Source organism: Ornithorhynchus anatinus, chromosome 20 (assembly GCF_004115215.2).
Source record: "Ornithorhynchus anatinus isolate Pmale09 chromosome 20, mOrnAna1.pri.v4, whole genome shotgun sequence".
NCBI lineage: Eukaryota > Metazoa > Chordata > Mammalia > Monotremata > Ornithorhynchidae > Ornithorhynchus > Ornithorhynchus anatinus.
The window spans coordinates 5,426,278-5,447,557 of NC_041747.1; the positions used below are offsets into that span (position 1 = coordinate 5,426,278).

The 21,280-nt window shown below is 45.0% G+C and overlaps 1 protein-coding gene across 1 annotated transcript in view; it reads right to left on the reverse strand.

The window, feature by feature from the left end:
* The window catches only part of SPART (spartin), a 185,212-nt gene that overhangs the window by 13,385 nt on the left and 150,547 nt on the right, over positions 1-21,280 (reverse strand). Inside the window, 5 exon segments of the mRNA XM_039915002.1 lie at positions 5,325-5,482; positions 5,485-5,521; positions 6,831-7,418; positions 7,420-7,467; positions 7,469-7,641. Of these exon segments, the coding sequence (XP_039770936.1) occupies positions 5,325-5,482; positions 5,485-5,521; positions 6,831-7,418; positions 7,420-7,467; positions 7,469-7,641 (1,004 nt within the window).

Genomic DNA, 21,280 nt, shown 5'->3' on the forward strand with positions numbered 1-21,280 from the left:
ATTTCTAATCCAACTACAACTCTTCATTTGGTTTGTGATGTTCTGCTTCAAATTACATTAGAGATTAAACAGTTTAATGATGTTTAACCTAACAGTACACGACACAAAGGAATCTCCTATTTTCCACAGGTTTTGGAAGGGATTCCTATTTATATCAGGTTTATAGGAAAATCCACCCCATGATCTAGCCAGTCATGGATCCATCCATGTTTTCAGAAGTTCATATATGGCTGTATTGTGGGCTTACGCCTTTATAGAGTTTGATAGCCTTTCCCCAGCTCCTGAAAATACCCTCACAAATTCCACAGAAAATGGAACCAACAAGAGTATTTTGATGAAGAGCTTAAGAGTCATCTGATATCTTCCTACCATCAGATGTTTTCCATCCAACTACAACTACCCTTTGTATTCAGGGATAATGGCAGCTGAAATTTTGTCATGAGTGCAAGTGGTTAAAGAGAAACAATGCCTGATTCAGTGTTTTTTTCACCCCATTCATTTATATAAACTTTCTTTGCCAGGCTCGTGTTAGCTATTTTTAGTGCCCGACCCTGGATAGTCTACCTCTTGCTGCCACAATTTTGCTAGCCACTGCAAACCTAGAGGATTGTGGGACAATTAATCCTGCGTAGCCCCAGTTCGGAGAGGGATGTTTAAGAGCCAAAACTCCACTTATTACCCTTTCTACCGGGTCAACATCTCCTGGAGCCTTCTGATTTTATTCATCACCACTCCCGGTCCCAGTCCCAGTCCCATCATGGTGTTCTAGACTCTGGAAAGTTGCCGCCCTGCAAACGGTGAGGGTGAAAGGAGTGAAGTGGCTCCTCCACTTGCCTCCTGCATGTCCTCGGGCAAGTCACTTAACTTCTCTGTGCCTCAGTTACCTCAACTGTAAAATGAGAATTTAGACTGTGAGCCCTATGGGGGACAGGGACTGTGTCCAACCTGATTATCCTTTATCTACCGTAGTGGTTAATGCAGTGCCTGGCACATAGTAAGTGCTTATCAAATACCATTAAAAAAAATTAAAAAGACATGACTTTGTGACACACACTGACAATTCAGTTTTCTTGTTGCCCATCCACGCATAGGGCAATGTGGGAAAATCCTTGGCTAAAAGGAGGGATTCCCAGGTGCAGACTGATACTATTTTAGCCCTCTTGCAGGCTTATTAAGTCACAAGGCTTTACTGACTTTGCAGTCTGTAATCACTTGCAGTTCTGCTAGTGTCCTTGCTTTCAAAACACAGTTATTAGCATAAGGCAACTCCTATATAACTATCAAGGACTTTTGATAGTGATAACCACCCTTTTTGACAGAAGAGAAGAACTGAAACATATTCCAACACCAGCCTTCTGCTCCTTCGCTGCATCTTCAAGCCTGCCTGTACAGAATAGGTTGTATAAATCTAGCCTATTACACAACCTTGTTCTACCCGATCTGGGATCTGTCATAACAGGTTCTACATTAGTGGAGTAGCCTGAATATTGTAATTAACTTATCAGGGCAGCCGAATGTGCTTAGTAGTTAGCAGATGGCAGGCCTACAGTGATACCAAAAAGAAGTCTTGATGTTCCCTACCCCTCTTCCATATCTGCCTGTCGGCAAAGACATCATCTGCCATGCTCTCTGTGGACCAGTCAGGAAACCATATTTGGGGAGATGGAGGGTAAGAATAGTTGAAGGGAAAGATGAAAGACTGAATTCAAATGAACTAAGGATCAGTTGAGTATTTTTTTCCCCTATCATATTCAAATTGCATAACACAATATGTATACCAGTTCTGCCTCCTCCTGCCTACTATACTCAGGCAACATGGTATTTCCTGAAATATGGAAGACTGGCATTAAAAATGTGTTTAAGAATCTAATGTCTATTTTCCCTTTGGGTCTAGAATTCTAGGCCATCCCGTATATTAATTTGGATAGATCTATTGTTTATTTTGTAGACTAATGGAAACTTCTATCAGAAGAATAGCTGAGCCTATTTCCAAGCCTTGTCTAAACTGCTGAATATCATCATTCACTGGCAACTGGTTCAGCAATAAAACACCCAGAACCTTCTTAAATAAAAATCAACGTTGTCCACTATAAAACTCTTTGAAAAAGTCAAATTTTAGATCCCCAGAAATTTTATTTAAGATGATCCTAGTCTCCTGAAACCTTCCAACGAACTGAAATCATACTGTTATTTTCTTGTTGAAACCTGTTTCGTAAGCGGTCTTGGTTTTCAGAACGACCAACTTTCTAAAATTTGATGACGGGCCCATTTAAATCATCTACATTCATGATTTTTATAAAAACTACGTGCTCTGAGGTTACAGCTGATCTTATCAAATGATCCTAGAGATTTGTAACTACTCTGAAAGCAATCTAAGGGTTTTTTTAGCATGAAACAAAGCTATTACCGGCAAAAAAAAAATATTCAGTTTCAGTATCACTGTGACTAATTTCAGCATTTTGTTGTCTAAAAGTGGCTTGGTCAACAATAGGGAAGTAGATGAAAATATTGGGGAACTGAGAATGGGTTCAGGGCCCTGAAATAAAAGTCTGGAACATAATCAATGTAGTACTAATGAAAAATGAATTAGCTCTGGGCAGTACAACATGACCACCCTCACTACCGCCAAAAGGTGTACCAAACTTAATTTACTTAACAGCACAAAAGCAAAATAGAAAGTAGATGAAATTCCATTACCTGGAAAATACAGATGCCAAGACCAGATTTCATTGCCAAGAGAAAGTTTTTTCTTCCCTTAGAAGGGGATCATTTCTTTTTAACTTCCCGATCCTTGAAAACATGAATCATTGTAAAAGCAGCACCATTCTTGGCAACAGGTAGGTATACCTCAATCGAGATTAAATGGTAGCCTGGTCTCATATAGAGTTCATTCTCCTAGAATGAGGGGGTTGTGTTCCTGGAGAACTTGCACTACCAGAAACTCCTGTTACAGCACATGAGCCTTAACTGATACCGTGCCTTTGAAAGCATCATTTCTGCCACTTCCGCACTGCATCCAGACAAACACTCATTTTGAAGAGACCATGCCCTAATTCTTCTATCCAAAACACATAAAAAGAAGACACACATTACGGCAGAACTGACTGAATGCAAATGGGTCGATGCTGCAACCTTTACATTCTCTGGTCTCAACCTTGCCGAACTGACATTTAGTACTTGTGCCAAATGCCACAAAGCTAAAACCCAAACCCTTAAAAAAAGCTAAGGCCAGCCGAGTGCTCATCAGGCTGACCAAGGGCTCTTCAAGCATATTCACTGTAAAGCACTGGCCACCACCTGGAAGCTTGGGCCAAGAATACGTGATATTGGCATGATGAAGAACAGTGGATTAGTTCAACAGTGCAGAGATATCTGTAGCAGGTGTTGCATGTTTAGCTTCTCTCTAAAGCCAGATATAGAGATGAAACTTTTTGCATATATATTTTTATATACATTCACAATATAGAGAGACAGCTATATATGAGCACAAGGGTAAATTATTCATTCGTTTATTGTACTGTACTTTCCCAAGTGCTTACTACAGTGCTCTCCACAGTAAGTGCTTAATAAATACGACTGAATGAATTTGGTGTTAGTTGGAATAACCCTTCATCAGTCACTCTTCATTCTATGGAAAACCAGCTGAGACCCCAGTAACTTTCACAGGATGCGGATGCTTTTTCTCATTTCTTTTCAGGCTCCTCACATTTCCTTTTGTTTCCCAGTCTTTAACACTTAGGTCCCTTTGATCCTTCTCTCCCCTTTGTCCATCTATATGGCTCTCCCCTTTCATGTGCACAAACACTTCCTCATTTGTCCACATGTGTGTATGCCCACACTTCTTTCCTCTTCCACACGTGTATCGTGCATCGACCACAGGATCTCTGATCTGTGGCCATCTGGATGGTGTTCCAACCTCTCCCCGAGCCCTAGTCCATCCCCACCTTGATTTGGATTGTCATGAGGGTTGGGGCCTTTGTTATCCAGGATCTCAAAAGGTGGCCTCCTTCCCTTTGAAACATCAGCTAAAGAACTCCTCCCACATGGTTTCCACTTGTCTTTGGTGCTCTCAACCACTACTGCTGTTGGGCTTGTCTCCTCATTCTCTATATCCAATTTCTCTTCTCTCCTCCCACCCACACACACACACACGATGGCAAATAGGATACATGAAGACCAAACCACATGGCAGGAGATACCAAAAGATCTCATCCTTCCCAAAGCCACTTCCCCACTATATTCTCCGTTATTCTTTCCTTCCCTTCTACCGTCACCCTTTCAATACAGTGTCTCTAGGTAGTGTATGGGAGGAAGATCGATACCAGTAAGACATCAAATTTCTGAATGGGGATATGGTGAGTTATATATGGATAGCATAAGTCTGGGCGAACGCTTTAATGATGCAGTGAAAGCGCAGCTTGGAACAATGTGGCAGTTCAGCTGAAAGTGGGAGATATCAGTGGGCAGGCAGCCTGTTTGGCCCACCGCAGTCAAGAAAGAGTTGTTCTTTGCAAGCCAAAGCTTTGAGAGGAGGTGGAACAAAGAGGCAAAGAGGGACTGCAAGTGGCCAACATAGTGGGATACAAAGGACTATTTTTGGGTGTACATGGTGTCATCAGAAATGTCAGCTCCATATTGGCCTTTTCATTCCCACTTGCACCCATCAACAGGATCAAATACCCAGGAAAATATATATATTGGAAAGGTGATGAGTGGAGCCTGCAAGAAAGAGGTATTAGCCTCCCCCTGTGGGTTAAGATTTTTCATTTCAATCTTTAACTTCTATGTAAAAAGAAGTCAGAATTAGAAGTGTTTTGAAAACTAAATCCACCCTACTGACTTGATTTCCTTGGAAGTTAAGGAAAGGACTTTAGGTTCAGTTACTAAATTATTATGATGCACTAGCAGGCCATTCTTAGGCAAAACCATGAATAATGAAACAATTCATTAGCTGCAGAAGTGTTTCTAACCAAGTGTGGGGAGTTTGGTTTTTTTTTAATAAGCCCAAGTGTTTTTAGAAACAGGATATCACTTTCAGCAAATGAAACTACTTTCCAAAATCAAGTATCTTGACATGAGGGGATTTAAGGTTTTTTTTGTTGTTGTTTAATATAACCACTTTCAATTTTGAAAGACTTCCTTCAGTCTCCTAGGGAATCCTAGTTATCCTAGGGCACTGATATTTCATCCACCTTTCCCCATTCTAAGGGGAAAAAAAGCAGAATGTTTCATGCAACCTCTGAATGCCCTTCATTCCCCACTCCCACTGAATGAGCAGAATGCAGAGTGTAGCACTTCCACAAGGTGAATGTCATGCAAGTTACCTGAATTCTTAGGTCAGACATCTGTTTCAACAGATCCTCAAATAGCTCTCGATCAGCTGTTGGTAATTCTGAAGATAGGACCACTCCAACATAGGATCCTGGGACCCGGGACATTGTATCAGGGAACATGTAGACTCCAGTACTGCAACTCAGGACAGAGATTGGTTGGGTAAGAGAGGATAAAGCCAGTCACAAACCTGAAATGACAATTAAAAGAAGAGATCTGTCTCTTGCTTATCAATTTCTTTAGCATGGATTTTGAAATGTCACCGTAGACTCAACTTTTTTAGGCAGTCCCAATGTAGCAGGCTTGATCAACCGCCAAGCTACCGAGCTCAAAAACGATTGGCACTCGAATTTAAGCTAACACCTCCTATAATGGACTAAGATTTTGGGGATAGATTTTTTTTAAAAGCCAAGAGTGATATGGGCCTGAAAATAGGTCAAGAAACTAGAACACGTTTTACAATCAAAGCGTCTAGTGGATGTGATTTAGAACTAAGATGGAAAAAAATAGAGATCCCTTAGTCAGATGCTCAACTGTAGTATTTCAGAGTTGGAAATTTTAAGGGAATTGCAGAAGCCTGAACTGTGAGCTTTGGGCAGCTGACGGGGGTGGGGGAGTGAGAAAGGGGTAAAAGAGCAAACATGGGGGCAAATAAGTTGGCCACTTGTACCTTTGGTCCTGCATTGGCCTGGAAAACGAAAATGTTTTCTCTTTAGCCCTGAGGTCGGCATAGGCACAGCCAGACTCCAGTTGGTTCTATCCAGCCTTGGGGCCAGAGCGGGGCCACCGAGCAATTTGCAGAAGTGGCTGGGTGACCTAAGGCAGAGGCTTCCTCCTGGCTCCAAGTCAAGTCACCTCAGGGCTGCCACGCCGTGTGTCAGGCCGCTGACCACAACCACAGTGGGTTAGGTACCGGCCCCAGCAGAAGTGGCTGCACGTGCCCCTTTTCACATCCTTCCCACCCACTCTCACCCTGACAGCCGGGACGAGGAGTCTTGGGAGGCTGGCAAGTGGTCTCTGGGCCAAAATCACTGCTCACCCTGCTCTAGATCCACTTCGCCTGCTTCCCCACTTCCTCGAGTCATCCTTTCAGCCAAGTGTCGGCTGTAAAAGTTGTTTTAAAAGCTTTCGCGTTCTGACCAAAGCAACTGTTTGCAGGGGGATGAATCTGTTTTTGAAAAATCAATTTTTGGTTTCCCTATCCACTTTCTTTGCAGAGCAGACTGGCTGATTAGTACAACCAGACAGAGACTGTATTTCAAGCAAGGCCATGACTGAAAACACACCTGCTCTTCTCAACCATAAAAATTTCACGCAGTTGACTTCTCTACAGAAATATGGCACTTTCATATATGCTTTAGGATGGAAAACTCCTGTCAGGAGACTAAATTAAAGCTTCTTGCAAAGACGTGCAAACTGGAACTCTATTATAAAGCCCGCCATAGCATTCATTTTGCAGCAAGCTGTGGAAAGCACACGGTTTACATTTTAAATGTTACCTGAAGAAATCCAGGAGGACGAGACCGGGCCGCTTCACTGGTGGTGTCCAAAAACTTCACAATGCGCAGGTACCTGGGGTACGAAGGGGCACTAACCTGTCCTTCGGGAGTCACAAAGAAAACCTGTACTCCACTGGGAATCAAAATCAACTCTTCCGCATCGACCCCTAGGCTCTCGAGAGGAGGGGGCTGAGCTGAATGTTTGTAGTAGTCTTCGCCAACAGATGAAACCTCCCCAGAATCGGTTCCATAGGACACGGTATAGTGTCCATCCGCAGCCTGGAGCGTATAAGCAGGGGGCTCTTCGCCTGGACCGCAAGGAGCGTCTGAAGACAGGGGAGTGACAGGCCCCACGCTCGTAGTCGGAAGGTTTCCGTTTACTTCCGGAGACTGAGGTGGTGAAATCGGAGACTGAGGCAGCGGGGGCCTATCTGGCTTAGGGGGCAACACTGGATATAATTTGGGCAACCCCTGAGGGTCACTGCTCGGACCAGGAGGGGCCGAAGGACTCTGTTCCAGGATGCCCAGCCTAGAGCTGACATTCTGCAAAGTCTCTTGCATCTTCTGCTGCATCTGCCTAGCAGAGTCCCCACTGAGGCCCAGTGCACTCGGACCCCGCTGAGGGAATGCTGACTCCCTCGGCGGAGGTGTTCTATTCCTTGCTTGTAGTAATGCTTTGCTTCTTCCTTCTGACCCAGTTCATCGGTATTCAGTCCTTTATTAACAAACCGAAATGCCTTCTTATAGGCTTCTTTGATGATTTTGACATTTTCGGGGTCTTCGGTCTCTGGACTGGAGACCTGCTCCATTACTGAAAGAAAAAAAAAATTCATTTTTTCTAAAGATTTGTTCTTTCCTTATTAGTCTGAGGCAAAATAGTCCATTAAATTGTAAACTCCTTGAGGGAAGGGACAATGTTTCTACTTTTGGCCCCTCAAGTACTAAGGATAAGATAGCCTCCAATTTATTAAATGATTCTAGAGTTACATTCATATTAAAGAAGAGTTCAACACAATTTAAAACCCCACATTCCATTAGTAAAACCTAAATATGCTATTACCTTATATTTCCCATTAACTTTAGGATTTCGATCTCAAGGTTTCTAACTCGGTAGACCAAACCCTAAAGCACACAAATCAGATTTGGTTATTCTAGAATGAGAAACCCACAGGTTGAATAGATGATAAATTAGAATGAAAAGGAAAGAGGAAAAAAAAGCTTTTAAAAAAGTAAACAGAGCGTCATGGATTTCGCTTCAATTTCTGGACTACTTCAAGACGTCACAAAGACGTGTCAAAACAATTGCCTAGCAATAATAACGGTATTTCTTAAGAGCTTACTATGTGTCAAGCACTATTCTGAGTAACCTGAATGTCCTAAAATAGCTAATTTGGGCAAATCAAACTTTTTGCTGAAAGGATAAAATTTAAGACATCACATGCAGCTCCAGCAGCAACACTTCCGAGTGTGAAAACCATCCTTTCTTTAAAACTTTAAAATCCAGTTTGAACTTTAAAATCCAGTTTGAGGTGGTTTTGCGGTGCAGAGCTTTTGAGTAAATGACTGAAATCTCAAGTGTTAAGCACTTAGTACAATGCTAGGAGCTTGTACAGTATGTGCTCAATGAACACCACTGATTAAAATCCTGGATCTTTTCTGAGCAATAAAATACCATCTTAAGGGCCCGATGTTGAAGATAACTGTCCAGAAAGTAACAGGCAAATATGTTTTGAAATATTTTTATGTGATTAATTTTTTCAGAATATACTTGGAGTACTGAATATGCTGCATTCGAATCAATTAATTACTGCAATCCACTTACTGTGTGGCAGAGCACTGAACTAAGCACTCGGGAGAGCACAGAGTAGGCAGACCAAATGTGACCTTTTGATGCCAGTGCCAACCCTCACTACAACTACACACTAACCAATAAAACTGAAGCACTATATTCTGAAAGAGAAGGAATGACCATTCAAAATTGGGCTCTGGGTCAAAGGTTCTAGAAGTTAAGAGCATCAAAACCCCATTATTCGAGTGCAGTTAAAAACAGAATGTCAGTACATAAAGGCATCAGGCCCACGAGGAAAAGAGGAGTTTCTCATGTGACACAGTCCTAGTTCCAAATCCAAATCCTGCAAGTCAGAGATAAAAGGGTAGATGTGTGTGAGCGTGTGTGTACATACCCACTTGGTGCCCTTCATAATTTAAAACTATTGTAGGCTGCGGGCAGAGCCAGGGTCTGCGTAGGTTTGGGGCTGGGCCAGGCATTATTTAATAATAATAATAATAATGTTGGTAGTCGTTAAGCGCTTACTACGTGCAGAGCACTGTTCTAAGCGCTGGGGGAGATACAGGGTCATCAGGTTGTCCCACGTGAGGCTCACGGTCTTAATCCCCATTTTACAGATGAGGGGACTGAGGCACAGAGAAGTTAAGTGACTTGCCCAAAGTCACCCGGCTGACGAGTGGCAGATTATTTGGGGGGCTCCCCATTCCTGTAAGCACTATGTTAGATGCAATGGTGTCTGAGTGTCCTAATCTTTCCAATTCAGGCAGGCACAAAGCTATCAATCAATCAACTGTATTTACTGAGCACTTAACGTATGCAGGGCACTGTTCTCAGCAGTCGGGAGAGTACAATATAAGGCACTTCGACGGACATTAATATTAATAAATTCCGGATATGTTACCTAAGTGCCGGGCGGGGCTGAGGGAGGGGTGAAGAGAAGGTGCAAATCCGAGGGCGATGCAGAAGGGAGAGGGAGGAGTGGAAATGAGACCTTGCTCGGTCGGGGAGAGAAAGCGGGCTCCTCACGAGGCCTAGCGATTCTAGGTCCTAACGTCCTGCACAGGGTTAGGGACTATCAAGTAGCTGGCTCCCTCCTCACCCCCTATTACTACGGCCTCTAGTAGTTGCAGGGTGGCACTGCAGACTCCTACTCTATATGATTGATTAATAATAACGATAATAATAATACTCTCCCTAAGTATATTAATGATAATAATAATACGCCCCCTAAATAGAGGAACAAAGATGTAAAAACGACCTGCTCTTATCACTCTCACGAGGGCCCGTTACTTTGAACGAGCAAGACAGGCCCACTTTAGGACTCTGAAAAAATTAGCGATAGTTCACCCAGAAAGGACCGCAGCTAGGGGATGGGAGCGGAACGTGTGGGGAGTGTCCTGCACCAATCCGAAGCAGAAATAAGTAGAGATTTGCCCCTCGCCTTAGGGTCGGACGGATCCAAATGTTCAACCGGTCAGAGAGATGGTGGGATTTTCTTAGGGCACCGAGTACCATGGGGTTTTGGGGTGGGGCTCTAAGCCGGGATGGGTCGCTCTGACCTTGGGGCCTTTGGCCCTTCCCCATCCCCAATTCCCAGGGCTTCCCTCCCCGCAGCGAGGCTCAGTGGGAAAGAGCCCGGGGTTGGGAGTCAGAGGTCATGGGTGCGAATGCCGACTCCGCCACTTGTCGGCTGGGTGACTGTGGGCGAGTCATTTCACGGGGCCTCGGTTCCCTCAACTGTCAAATGGGGATTCAGACTTTGCGCCTCACGTGGGTCAACTTGACCCTGTATCTCCCCCAAGCGCCTTAGGACAGTGCTCTGCCCATAGTAAGCGCTTAACGAATCCCAACCATTATAATTATCCAGTGGTTCCCGGGCCTCCCTTTCCTCTTCCCGATGCCGAGTTTCCCGGGGCTCCCTCCTTTCTTCCCCCTCCCGATCCCCAATTCCGGGGACTCCTCTCCTCCTCCCGACCCCTTTTCCTCCCTCCCGATGCAGGGTTCCCGGGGCCCCCTCTTCTTCCCGATCCCCAATCCGCCGGGGCTCCCCTTCCCAAGAAGGGTTCCCGGGGCTCCCCGACTCCGTCCTCCTCCCGATCTCCAATCCCCAATCCCCCCTCCTCTTCCTCCCTAACCCCTTTCCTCCCCTCCCCAGGCAGGGTTCCCGGGGCTTCCCCTCCTCTTCCCGATCCCCAATCCCGGGGGCTCCCCTCCTCTTCCTATCCCTTTTCCTCCCCTCCCCAGGCAGGGTTCCCGGGGCTTCCCTTTTCCCTCGTCCCCCCGATGCCCAGGGCTGCCCGGGCCCTGCTCCTCCTCCTCCTTCCCCCGTGCTGGGCCGCAGGGTGCGGAGCGCAGGGCGCAGGGTGCGGCCCCTCCCCCGCGGGCCCAGCGCCCGTTGGCCGCCCGGCCCCGACCTCCCCCCCACCCCGAAGACCGTCCTCCCCCCTCCCACACCCTCCTCCCCCCTCCCACCGGCCCCCGGACCCCCCAAAAACTCACCGCGGCCGGGCCGGAGGGAGGGAGAGCGGAGCGCGGGGAAAGGACCGGCCGGGGCGGCTGTCACTCAGCCCCCACGTGACCCGCCCCCGCTCCGCCCCCTCCCCCGCGTCCAGCCCGCCGCGCCGCTAGAGGGCGCCCGGCCCTCCGCGGCCCGCCCATGCAGTCGCGGTAACGTTGGGATTCGTTAAGCGCTTACGATGCGCGGAGCGCCGTTGCTCAGCGCTGGGGGAGAGACAGAGTGAGGATGATAATGATCTTGGTATTTGTTAAGCCCTTACTATGGGCAGAGAACAGCGCTGGGGGAGGGACAGAGTGAGGATGATAATGATCTTGGGATTCGTTAAGCGCTTACGATGCGCGGAGCGCCGTTCTCAGCGCTGGGGGAGAGACAGAGTGAGGATGATAATGATCTTGGTATTTGTTAAGCCCTTACTAGTGGGCAGGAGAACAGCGCTGGGGGAGAGACAGAGTGAGGATGATAATGATCTTGGTATTTGTTAAGCCCTTTACTATGGGCAGAGCGCTGTTCTCAGTGCTGGGGGAGAGACAGAGTGAGGATGATAATGATCTTGGTATTTGTTAAGCCCTTACTATGGGCAGAGAACAGCGCTGGGGGAGGGACAGAGTGAGGATGATAATGATCTTTGGTATTTGTTAAGCCCTTACTATGGGCAGAGCGCTGTTCTCAGTGGCTGGGGAGAGACAGAGTGAGGATGATAATGTCTTGGGTATTTGTTAAGCCCTTACTATGGGCAGAGAACAGCGCTGGGGGAGAGACAGAGTGAGGATGATAATGATCTTGGTATTTGTTAAGCCCTTACTATGGGCAGAGCGCTGTTCTCAGTGCTGGGGGAGAGACAGAGTGAGGATGATAATGATCTTGGTATTTTGTTAAGCCCTTACTATGGCAGAGAACAGCGCTGGGGGAGGGACAGAGTGAGGATGATAATGATCTTGGTATTTGTTAAGCCCTTACTATGGGCAGAGCGCTGTTCTCAGTGCTGGGGGAGAGACAGAGTGAGGATGATAATGATCTTGGTATTTGTTAAGCCCTTACTATGGGCAGAGAACAGCGCTGGGGGAGAGACAGAGTGAGGATGATAATGATCTTGGTATTTGTTAAGCCCTTACTATGGGCAGAGCGCTGTTCTCAGTGCTGGGGGAGAGACAGAGTGAGGATGATTAATGATCTTGGTATTTGTTAAGCCCTTACTATGGCAGAGGTGCTGTTCTCAGCGCTGGGGGAGAGACAGAGTGAGGATGATAATGATCTTGGTATTTGTTAAGCCCTTACTATGGGCAGAGCGCTGTTCTCAGCGCTGGGGAGAGACAGGTGATGATGATAATGATGTTGGTATTTGTTAAGCCCTTACTATAGGCAGAGAACAGCGCTGGGCGAGGGACAGAGTGATGATGATAATGATGTTGGTATTTGTTAAGCCCTTACTATAGGCAGAGAACAGCGCTGGCGAGGGACAGAGTGATGATGATAATGATTTGGTATTTGTTAAGCGCTTACTATGTGGCAGAGCGCTGTTCTCAGTGCTGGGGGAGCGAAAGAGTGATGATGAATAATGATCTTGGTATTTGTTAAGCATTTACTATGTGCAGGCACTGTTCTCCAAGCGCTGGGGGAGATACAGCCTGTATCAATACAGCCAGACTGTAAGCCCGTCAAGGGCAGGGACTATATCTGTTACCAATTTGTCCATTCCAGCACTTAGTGCAGTGCTCCGCAAATAGTAAGCGCTCAATAAATACTATTGAATGAATGTTCTTGTCTGTCCGTCTCCCCCGATTAGACCGTAAGCCCGTCAAACGGCAGGGACTGTCTCTATCTGTTGCCGACTTGTTTATTCCAAGCGCTTAGTCCAGTGCTCTGCACATGGTAAGCGCCTCAATAAATACTATTGAATGAATACAGGGCAATCAGGTTGTCCCACTTGGGCTCACCGTCTCATCCCCATTTCCCAGATGAGGTCATCCATTAACTCCATCGCACCACAGGACCGAATTCATTCATCATGGCATTTCTTAAGCCCTTCCTAGGCGCCAAACACTGTTCTAAGCGCTGGGGCGGGGTGCAAGATCATCAGGTCAGCCCACGCAATAATAATAATAATAATGTTGGTATTTGTTGAGCACTTACTATGTGCAGAGCACTGTTCTAAGCGCTGGGAGAGATACAGGGTAATCAGGTTGTCCCACGTGAGGCTCACAGTCTTAATCCCCATTTTACAGATGAGGTAACTGAGGCACAGAGAAGCGAAGTGACTTGCCCACAGTCACACGGCTGACAAATGGCAGAGCAGGAATTCGAACCCATGACCTCTGACTCCAAGCCCGGGCTCTTTCCACTGAGCCATGTTACAATAATGTTAGTACTGGTTAAGCGCCTACTCGGTGCCAGCACTGTTCTAAGCACTGGGGGGATGCAAGGTCATCAGGTCAGCCCACGCGATAATAATAATAATGTTGGTATTTGTTAAGCGCTTACTATGTGCAGAGCACTGTTCTAAGCGCATGGAGTAGATACAGGGTCATCAGGTTGTCCCACGGGGAGGCTCCCAGTCTTCATTTCCCACTTTACAAATGAGGAAACTGAGGCACCAGAGAAATGATGTGAACTTGTCCAAGGTTTTACGGCAGACAACTTGTCTGCTGTGTGATTTGGGCAAGGTCGCTTAATTCTTTGGCCTCCATTACCTCATCCGTAAAATGAGGACCAAGACTGTGAGCCCTATTGTGGCACACAGACTGTGTCCAACCTGATTAGCTTTATCTACCCCCCAGTGCTTAGTGCAATGCCTGGACATAGTAACTGCTTAACAAATAACCATAAAAAAACAAACTAGCAGACCCAGGATTTAGAACACAGGTCCTCCGCAACTCCCAGGCTTTGTGCTCTTTCCGCTAGGTCACGTTCTCCTTCTGTATCCGATCCCGGGGATCTTGAGTTGAAGCAAGCACAGACTTAGTGAAAATAATAGAAAACATAGTAAGCGGCGTCGGGAGTCCTTGGGTTCTAGGTGCCCGAGTTCTTTCCCCTGGTCTGGCTGTGTTGACCTCAGGCAATGGCACTTAACCTCATCTGTGCCTTTCATTTCCTCATCCATATAAAAACTGGATGATATGCTGTTCGCCCCTACCTCAAAGGGAAGGTTGGTGAGGATGAGATCACTGATTTGCGCAAAGGCACTTTGGAAAAAAACAAAATAAAAGCTCTGTAAAAAAATGCCTGTATTATAGGGGAGGTGCGGAGGTGTTTCCCCCTCGACCAGAAATCAACCAAGGCCTAGGCAGAGAAAGCATAGAAATCCTGACCGCTAGGCCACTAGGGATCGAGCCGATGATACTGAGGAAGCGGCATTTCTGTTTTTCCCACATAGTCTTTGGAGACGATTTTCTGATTCGAAGAAGGCAGGCAGGTCACAGGCGAAAGGCAACTTAACTTTGAGAAGGGGGGTCTCCTTATGGGAAACTCCTCCACAACTGAGATAGCCTCTTCTCCCCCGGGGGTCTAACTTCAAAATCTCAGGGGCAAAACATAGAAGATGTATGACAAAAGATCAAATAATTGGATCCTTTCTTAATAGAATTGGACTCCTGCAATTGCATATCTGGAGATTGTCCAAATCTGGAAAATTGAGCAAATCTACCATCTATAAAACCATAAAGCCAAAGCTAAAATTTACCAGCAGAGCACAGGGATGGCATATGGACAGTTAAAAATGATCCTCCTGAAATTATTTTCTTTGTGTATGGTACACTACTTCCTTAATAGCTTTGACATTTATTAAGCACTTACAATGTGCAGGGCACTGTACCAGGATATAGTATTGATGGAGACACAGGCACTGGCCTACAATCTAGAGCGGCGTGGGGTGGAGAGGGAGGGAGACACTTTGGGAAAGAATGATAAGGACATTCAATACAAATCGACAATCCTACAGCAACCACAACTAACCACAGAGCAGTCATTAGCTGGCAGCTAGAAAACAGCCTTTAGACTCCTCACTGCTCCAGACTCGTCCTTTTTTACTTCAAATCGTTTCAACCTTCCCCATCATCAATCGAAAGGACCCCCTGGGGAGATCTGATCTGGATCTAGTATACTAGTAATAGTGTTTACTAAGCGCTTACAGTGTGCAGAACATCGTACTAAGCACTGGGGAAAAGTACATAGGTAGGAATTGGGCACAGCGCCTGAAAATAGTTGCATTTTTAGAGTTTTTGACTAATCTGGCCTGGCGGGAGGGGGGCGGGGGGGGAATCTTCTCATTTTATACTATGAACTTTAAAATCTGATATTTCAGTGTGGCCTCCAGTCAGACTCCCAACAGCTGTTCGAGCTAAAATCCCAGCCTTCCTTACCCCCGGCTTCTGACAAGGCATGAGGATTTCCTCTCATTGATGAAGAGACTTCCAAATGGTGGCTTTCTGGCCTGTTTGCACTTTGAAGCTTGACTTTGTTGCACCTTTCCTAAAATCCCTAAAATTAGTACAGTGCTCTGCACATAGTAAGCGCTCAATAAATACTAGTGAATGAATCCCTGTCCCTTTTCACTTCCTCACATTCACAGTGAAAAGTTGGCATCTGATTCCTGTAGGTGGAGATATTAGGTAAGAAGCGGATTATTTCTTTTAGGGATTTGCTGTTCTCTAGCTTGATACCCTCCACAGGAGTTCCTTTCCTGTGTGTGTGAGATTAGCAGGTTCTAGTCAGGCTTTCCCAGGCTTAAATAGTACTTACTGTTAGTATTGTTTGTTGAGGAAAAACTGCTCAGATTTTAGTGTGTGAATGGTGAAATGACAGATATGCCTTATTAATTAATTATGGTATTCGTTAAGCGCTTACTATGTGCCAAGCACTGTTCTAAGCACTGGGGTAGTTCCAAGGTAATCAGGTACTCCCACGTGGGGCTCACAGTCTTAATCTCTTAATCCCCATATTACAGATGAGGTAACTGAGGCACAGAGAAGTTGAGTGACTTGCCCAAGGTCACACAGCAGACAAGCGGCAGAGCCGGGATGCTTTAGTAAATCTCACTGTTCCACTTCAAAACCGTCAAATGTACTTGATAAGCGAATCAAAGCAGTATCATTGGTCATCTGGTTTGTTAACACATTTTCATTTTAATTGATATGTTGAAACATCTTACTGTCTATTTTAGTGACTAAAGGCTAATTCATTACTTATCTTCCTCACAGTCGATCTCTTCTCTACATAGCTCTTCCACTGAAGCCATTTAGTGTATGCTATGTGGAAGAGAAATGTAGAAGGGAGAGAATTACTGATCTTTAAAGCCTTTTCCTTGGTGTTCGAACCCTACTGAAGAATCATACCAATTGTCTAGGGAACACACAATAGAGGGAAAAAGAGTTTAAACGAGACTATTCATGAAAAGTCGTCTCTTACTGGGTAATGATCCAGGATGAAAAGGGAAGTATGTCAGGAATTGCATTTGCACTGTTTTAGATTTATCAATCAATTTACTCTCAGACTATTTTTTTCTTTTTATAACTGCACTTTCTATCCTTTTCAACTTTTAATTTTTACTTGATTTAGAATCTTTTGAAATTAGCCATTTCAAGGGGCCTTTTGAGTACCCAAAAGGCTTGTTAATTGATGTGGCTTTCAGCTGATTGTAGGAATTCACAATAAAGAGATATTAATCCATTCCAAGCCCATAATAGGTACCCAAGCTGAGTTAGAAGAATTACTGTATTTCTCAAAGAGAGTGTAGTCTGCCTACAGAAGAGCTATAAACCCTGGGAGAGCCTGTTTTCTTTTTTCTTTCAATGTTACAGCTCCTAAAAGAATTGATTCATTCCTTGGGTTCAAAATCTTCACAGTATAGAGAAAACCCTATCCTAGCAGGGTTGAGCACTACTGAAGTGTTTTTACTCATAGTCTTGATTATCAAACATCATCAATGGAGGCATTTATTGAGTGCTTACTGTGTGCAGAGCACTGTACTAGGCGCTCGGAAGAGTACAATAGAGCAGAGTTGGTTGGAACATTCCCTGCCTACAAGGATCTTACAGTCTAGAGGGGGAGACTGATATTAATATAAATAATTGATAATGTATAATTTATCAATATGTGCATAATCCATCAATTACATTATTGAGTGCTTCCTGTGTGCCGAGCACTGTACTAAGCTCTTGGGAGAGTGCAATACAACATAGATGGTAGACACAGTCCCTGCCCACAATGAGTTTACAGCCTAAGTGTTGTGGGATTGATGGTGGGGTTGATATCAAATGCCTAAAGGTCCCAGATCCAAGTGCAGAATTAAAGCAGCAGGGGACTTCTCACTCACCTGGAGTGACAAAAAATCGAAAGGTCTGACAAAGTACCAATTAGAAAAAAACACCAGAGGCATCAGAGTGCAAGTTTCTTCCAGTCCTTACCCCTGTCCTTGGACTTGGAGAAGGTGCATGAACTTTACCAAGACACTAAAGAACGATCAGTACACTGGTGCTTCTTTAGGTGAACTTTAGCAATGGAGACAGAATGCAAACTCCATGAAGATAAGGTTCATGTCTACTAACTCTATCGTACTCTTCCATGTACTTCGTATAGTACTCTGAATGCAATAGATTGTCAGCTCCTAGAGGTCAGGGATCATTCCTAGTTACTCTATTGTACTCTCCCCAGAGATTAGTACAGTGTTCTGCACACAGCGGGTAATCAGTAAGGGACAAGAAAACGTGAGGGACACTCCACAAACGACTAGCACCAGAATCAATTCCTTCCTGCAGGTGCCTGCGTCTTCAGAAACAGCATGGCCTAGGGGAAAGAGCACGGACATGGGTGTCAGAGGACCTGTGTTCTAATCCGAGCTCTGCCACTTGTCTGCTGTGGGATCTTGGGCAAGTCATTTAACTTTTCTGTGCCTCAGTTTCCTCATCTGTAAAATGGAGTTTAAATTCTACTCCCTCTACTTAGACTGTGAGCCCAATGTGGGACAGGGACTGTGTCCAACTAGAATATTTTGTATCTACCCCAGTGCTTAATACGATGCCTGGCATATAGTAAGTGCTTAACAAATATCATTATTAATATGACTATTATCATTGCTATTTTTCAGAGAGAATCTCAAGTCATTTATAGTGGAGGCTCCATCATCATATCCATTGTGCAAGATTCACAAGTTTTTGCAAAATGGGTCTGTCCTCTAAGTCATAAGGTAGATTAATTATTAATAGATGACACTGAATTGCTAGAGGAGTCTTACTTTTACTGCTCACTCAACAGCCAAGATAATCTCTTGGCTTGCTATTGTGTTTCTAGTCTAAAGTACTTAATTGAGGTATCTGAAAAGGCTTTGAATGATTGGAGCAAAATCTGCATAAAACGGCAGATGAAAAAGGTTATTTTTTTTTGATGTAGCCGAACAATTTCAGGCTGCACCTTCTACCAAAAGAAGCCTAGAAGAGAGAAAACATCTGCCTGCTGGACAGCTTTGCCTAAATGACTAAACAAAGCAGTATTCAGCATGGTGCAGCGGATAGAACACAGGCCTGGGTTCTAATCCATGCTCTGCCAGTTGTCTGCTGTGTAACCTTGGGCAAGGCACTGAATTTCTCTGCACCTCAGTTACCTCTGTGCCCAGAAAAGAAGTTTGGGTTACTAGTGACAGGCTGTATTCTTCCCAGAGTTGCTGCTAATGAGGATGCTGTGTTGATCTGTTTTTTTCTGGTTGTTCATTTGCCACAAGTATTTCAGACTCTCATTATTCTGGCCCTGTTCTAGAATACAGGATGTATTCTGTTTGAGGGCTGAAAAAGTCGAATTTCCAAGAAAATATTTAGGGTTTGGGAGTTCCACAGTGGAAACTTTATGAATGATGGATCAAGGTTATGCATGAGGTATCATGGCTCATTATATAAACTGTTTTCTCTGGTTTAGCAAAATTTACCTAAAGTTTTTAGGAATGTATCCAATAAAATAACTGGAGATTATCCAGTAAACAATTTATACATGGATTATGCAACTAAATAGTAATGTTGCTCTTGGGAAGCTCCTAAAATCCCAGTTCTGGTTGCAGTGGATTCCTTCATCCAACAGAGTGAGAAATGACAAATTGAAGCTTCTGGGTCATTGTTAGAGACTTATTTCTTTAAGGGCTGGAGGTGAGGTTGGAGGGGAGGGAAGCGGGGAAAGACAGAGAGATTGTATTAGGAGAAGGGAAGGAAAAATGAGAGACGAAGCTCTAAAGCTTAGCTACGAGAGTTGGAGAGGTAGAGAAAAAGGAGAGGTTCTTTTAGCAGACAGGAGAATCTGAAAAATGAATTTCTACAAATTACTTTTCCCTCCTCTATTTCCCCAGCCCTACTTCACTGCATACTCCAGAAGGAATTCAGGTTGGAGGGAGGGAAGGAAGAAGGGGAAAAAGGAAAAGGTATACAGGGAGGGAGGAAATGAGTAAAAAAGGGAGAGAAAGAGTGGGGGAGAGAAGGAGTGAGGGAGAGAGGAGTGGGGAACAATCTCCATTTTTAGCAATGTTTGCATGAATGAAAAGACAGAAATGCCCTTCCTTCCACCTGTTCTCCCACCCTGGCGACATGCACATACACACTCCATTTCTCTGGGACTCCGTGGCTGCTAAATCAATTGAGAATGATTCCCAAGAGCTTTGCACATGGTCATCCCTGATGGATATGAATGAGTTGAGATTAACTGAGGCCATTAAATTTATGCTCAAACTGGCTTTCAAATTAGGCTCTCCAGAATGTCCATCTGTCCAAGGCAATTCTCTTAGGCTCCACCCTGAAATTTGTGATGTAGCTCCCTACAATGAATTACATCTCCTAATTCCTCTCGCACTGAGCTAGTCTTCTGATTTTCTTCTGAGCTTGCATGTCAACTTGCAACCTTTTAGTACTGCAAAGCTTTTAGGAAAAAAAAATCACCGTGGTATTTATTATTATTATGCTGGTATTAGTTAAGCGTTTACTATGTGCAAAGCACTGTTCTAAGCGCTGGGGGAGATACAAGGTGATCGGGTTGTCCCACGTGGGGCTCACAGTCTTCATCCCCATTTTACAGATGAGGTCACTGAGGCCCAGAGAAGTGAAGCGACTTGCCCAAAGTCACACAGCCGACAAGTGGCGGAGCGGGGATTAGAACCCATGACCTCTGACTCCCAAGCCCGGGCTCTTTCCACCGAGCCACGCTGCTTCTCTATTAATTTCTCTATTAATTATTCTCTATTAAGCTTATTAATTGCCTTACTATATGTCAGGCACTGTACTAAGTGCTGGGGTAGATACAAGGGGTTGGATACAGTAAGTTCCCAGTCTTAATCCCCATTTTACAGATGAGGTAACTGAGGCGCAGAAAAGTGATATGACTTGCCCAGGTTCAAACGGCAGACAAGTGGCAGAGGCAGAATTAGAACTCAGGTTTCTGACTCCCAGGCCTGTACTCTATCTTTGCTGCTTCACTTGTGGGCTCATACGCTAATTCATTTCAGGGGAGACAAATTACTGAGTGACTCTAGCTGTCGTAGGGCCAGCTGATCCTGGATTTCCAGCTAGAGAAAGAATCAGGACTAAGCAGAGAAGGAAATCAGAGGGGCCTATGACTCTATGACTTTGTGGGTCTTCCTTTCAGGTGTCTTCGTCTAGATCCATCACGTTATGCTGATAAATTCGGATTCTTTTATCGTGAGCAGGCAGGAGCATCTGTTCACTTTGTGAAGCAGCAGCACGGCTCAGTGGAAAGAGACCGGGCTTGGGAGTTAGAGGGCATGGGTTCGAACCCCGGCTCTGCCCCTTGTCAGCTGTGTGACTGTGGGCAAGTCACTTCACTTCTCCGGGCCTCAGTTCCCTCATCTGGAAAATGGGGATGAAGACTGTGAGCCTCATGTGGGACAACCTGATTACCCGGTATTATCCCAGCGATTAGAACAGTGCTCCGCCCATAGTCAGCGCTTAACAAATACCAACATTTTTTATTTATTATTATTTGTGGGGGAAAAAGTTTAAATTTGAAGGTAAACCTCCACCACGGCCGAGTCTGAGATTGAAGGGCATTTACCACTAGAGGACAGTATTTTCATTTCTTTGAACCAAAATACGCAGTTCAAGGAGTTTTCCTTTCACCTGCCGCCTCACTTAATAAGGGGGACATCACACTTACCTGCGCAAC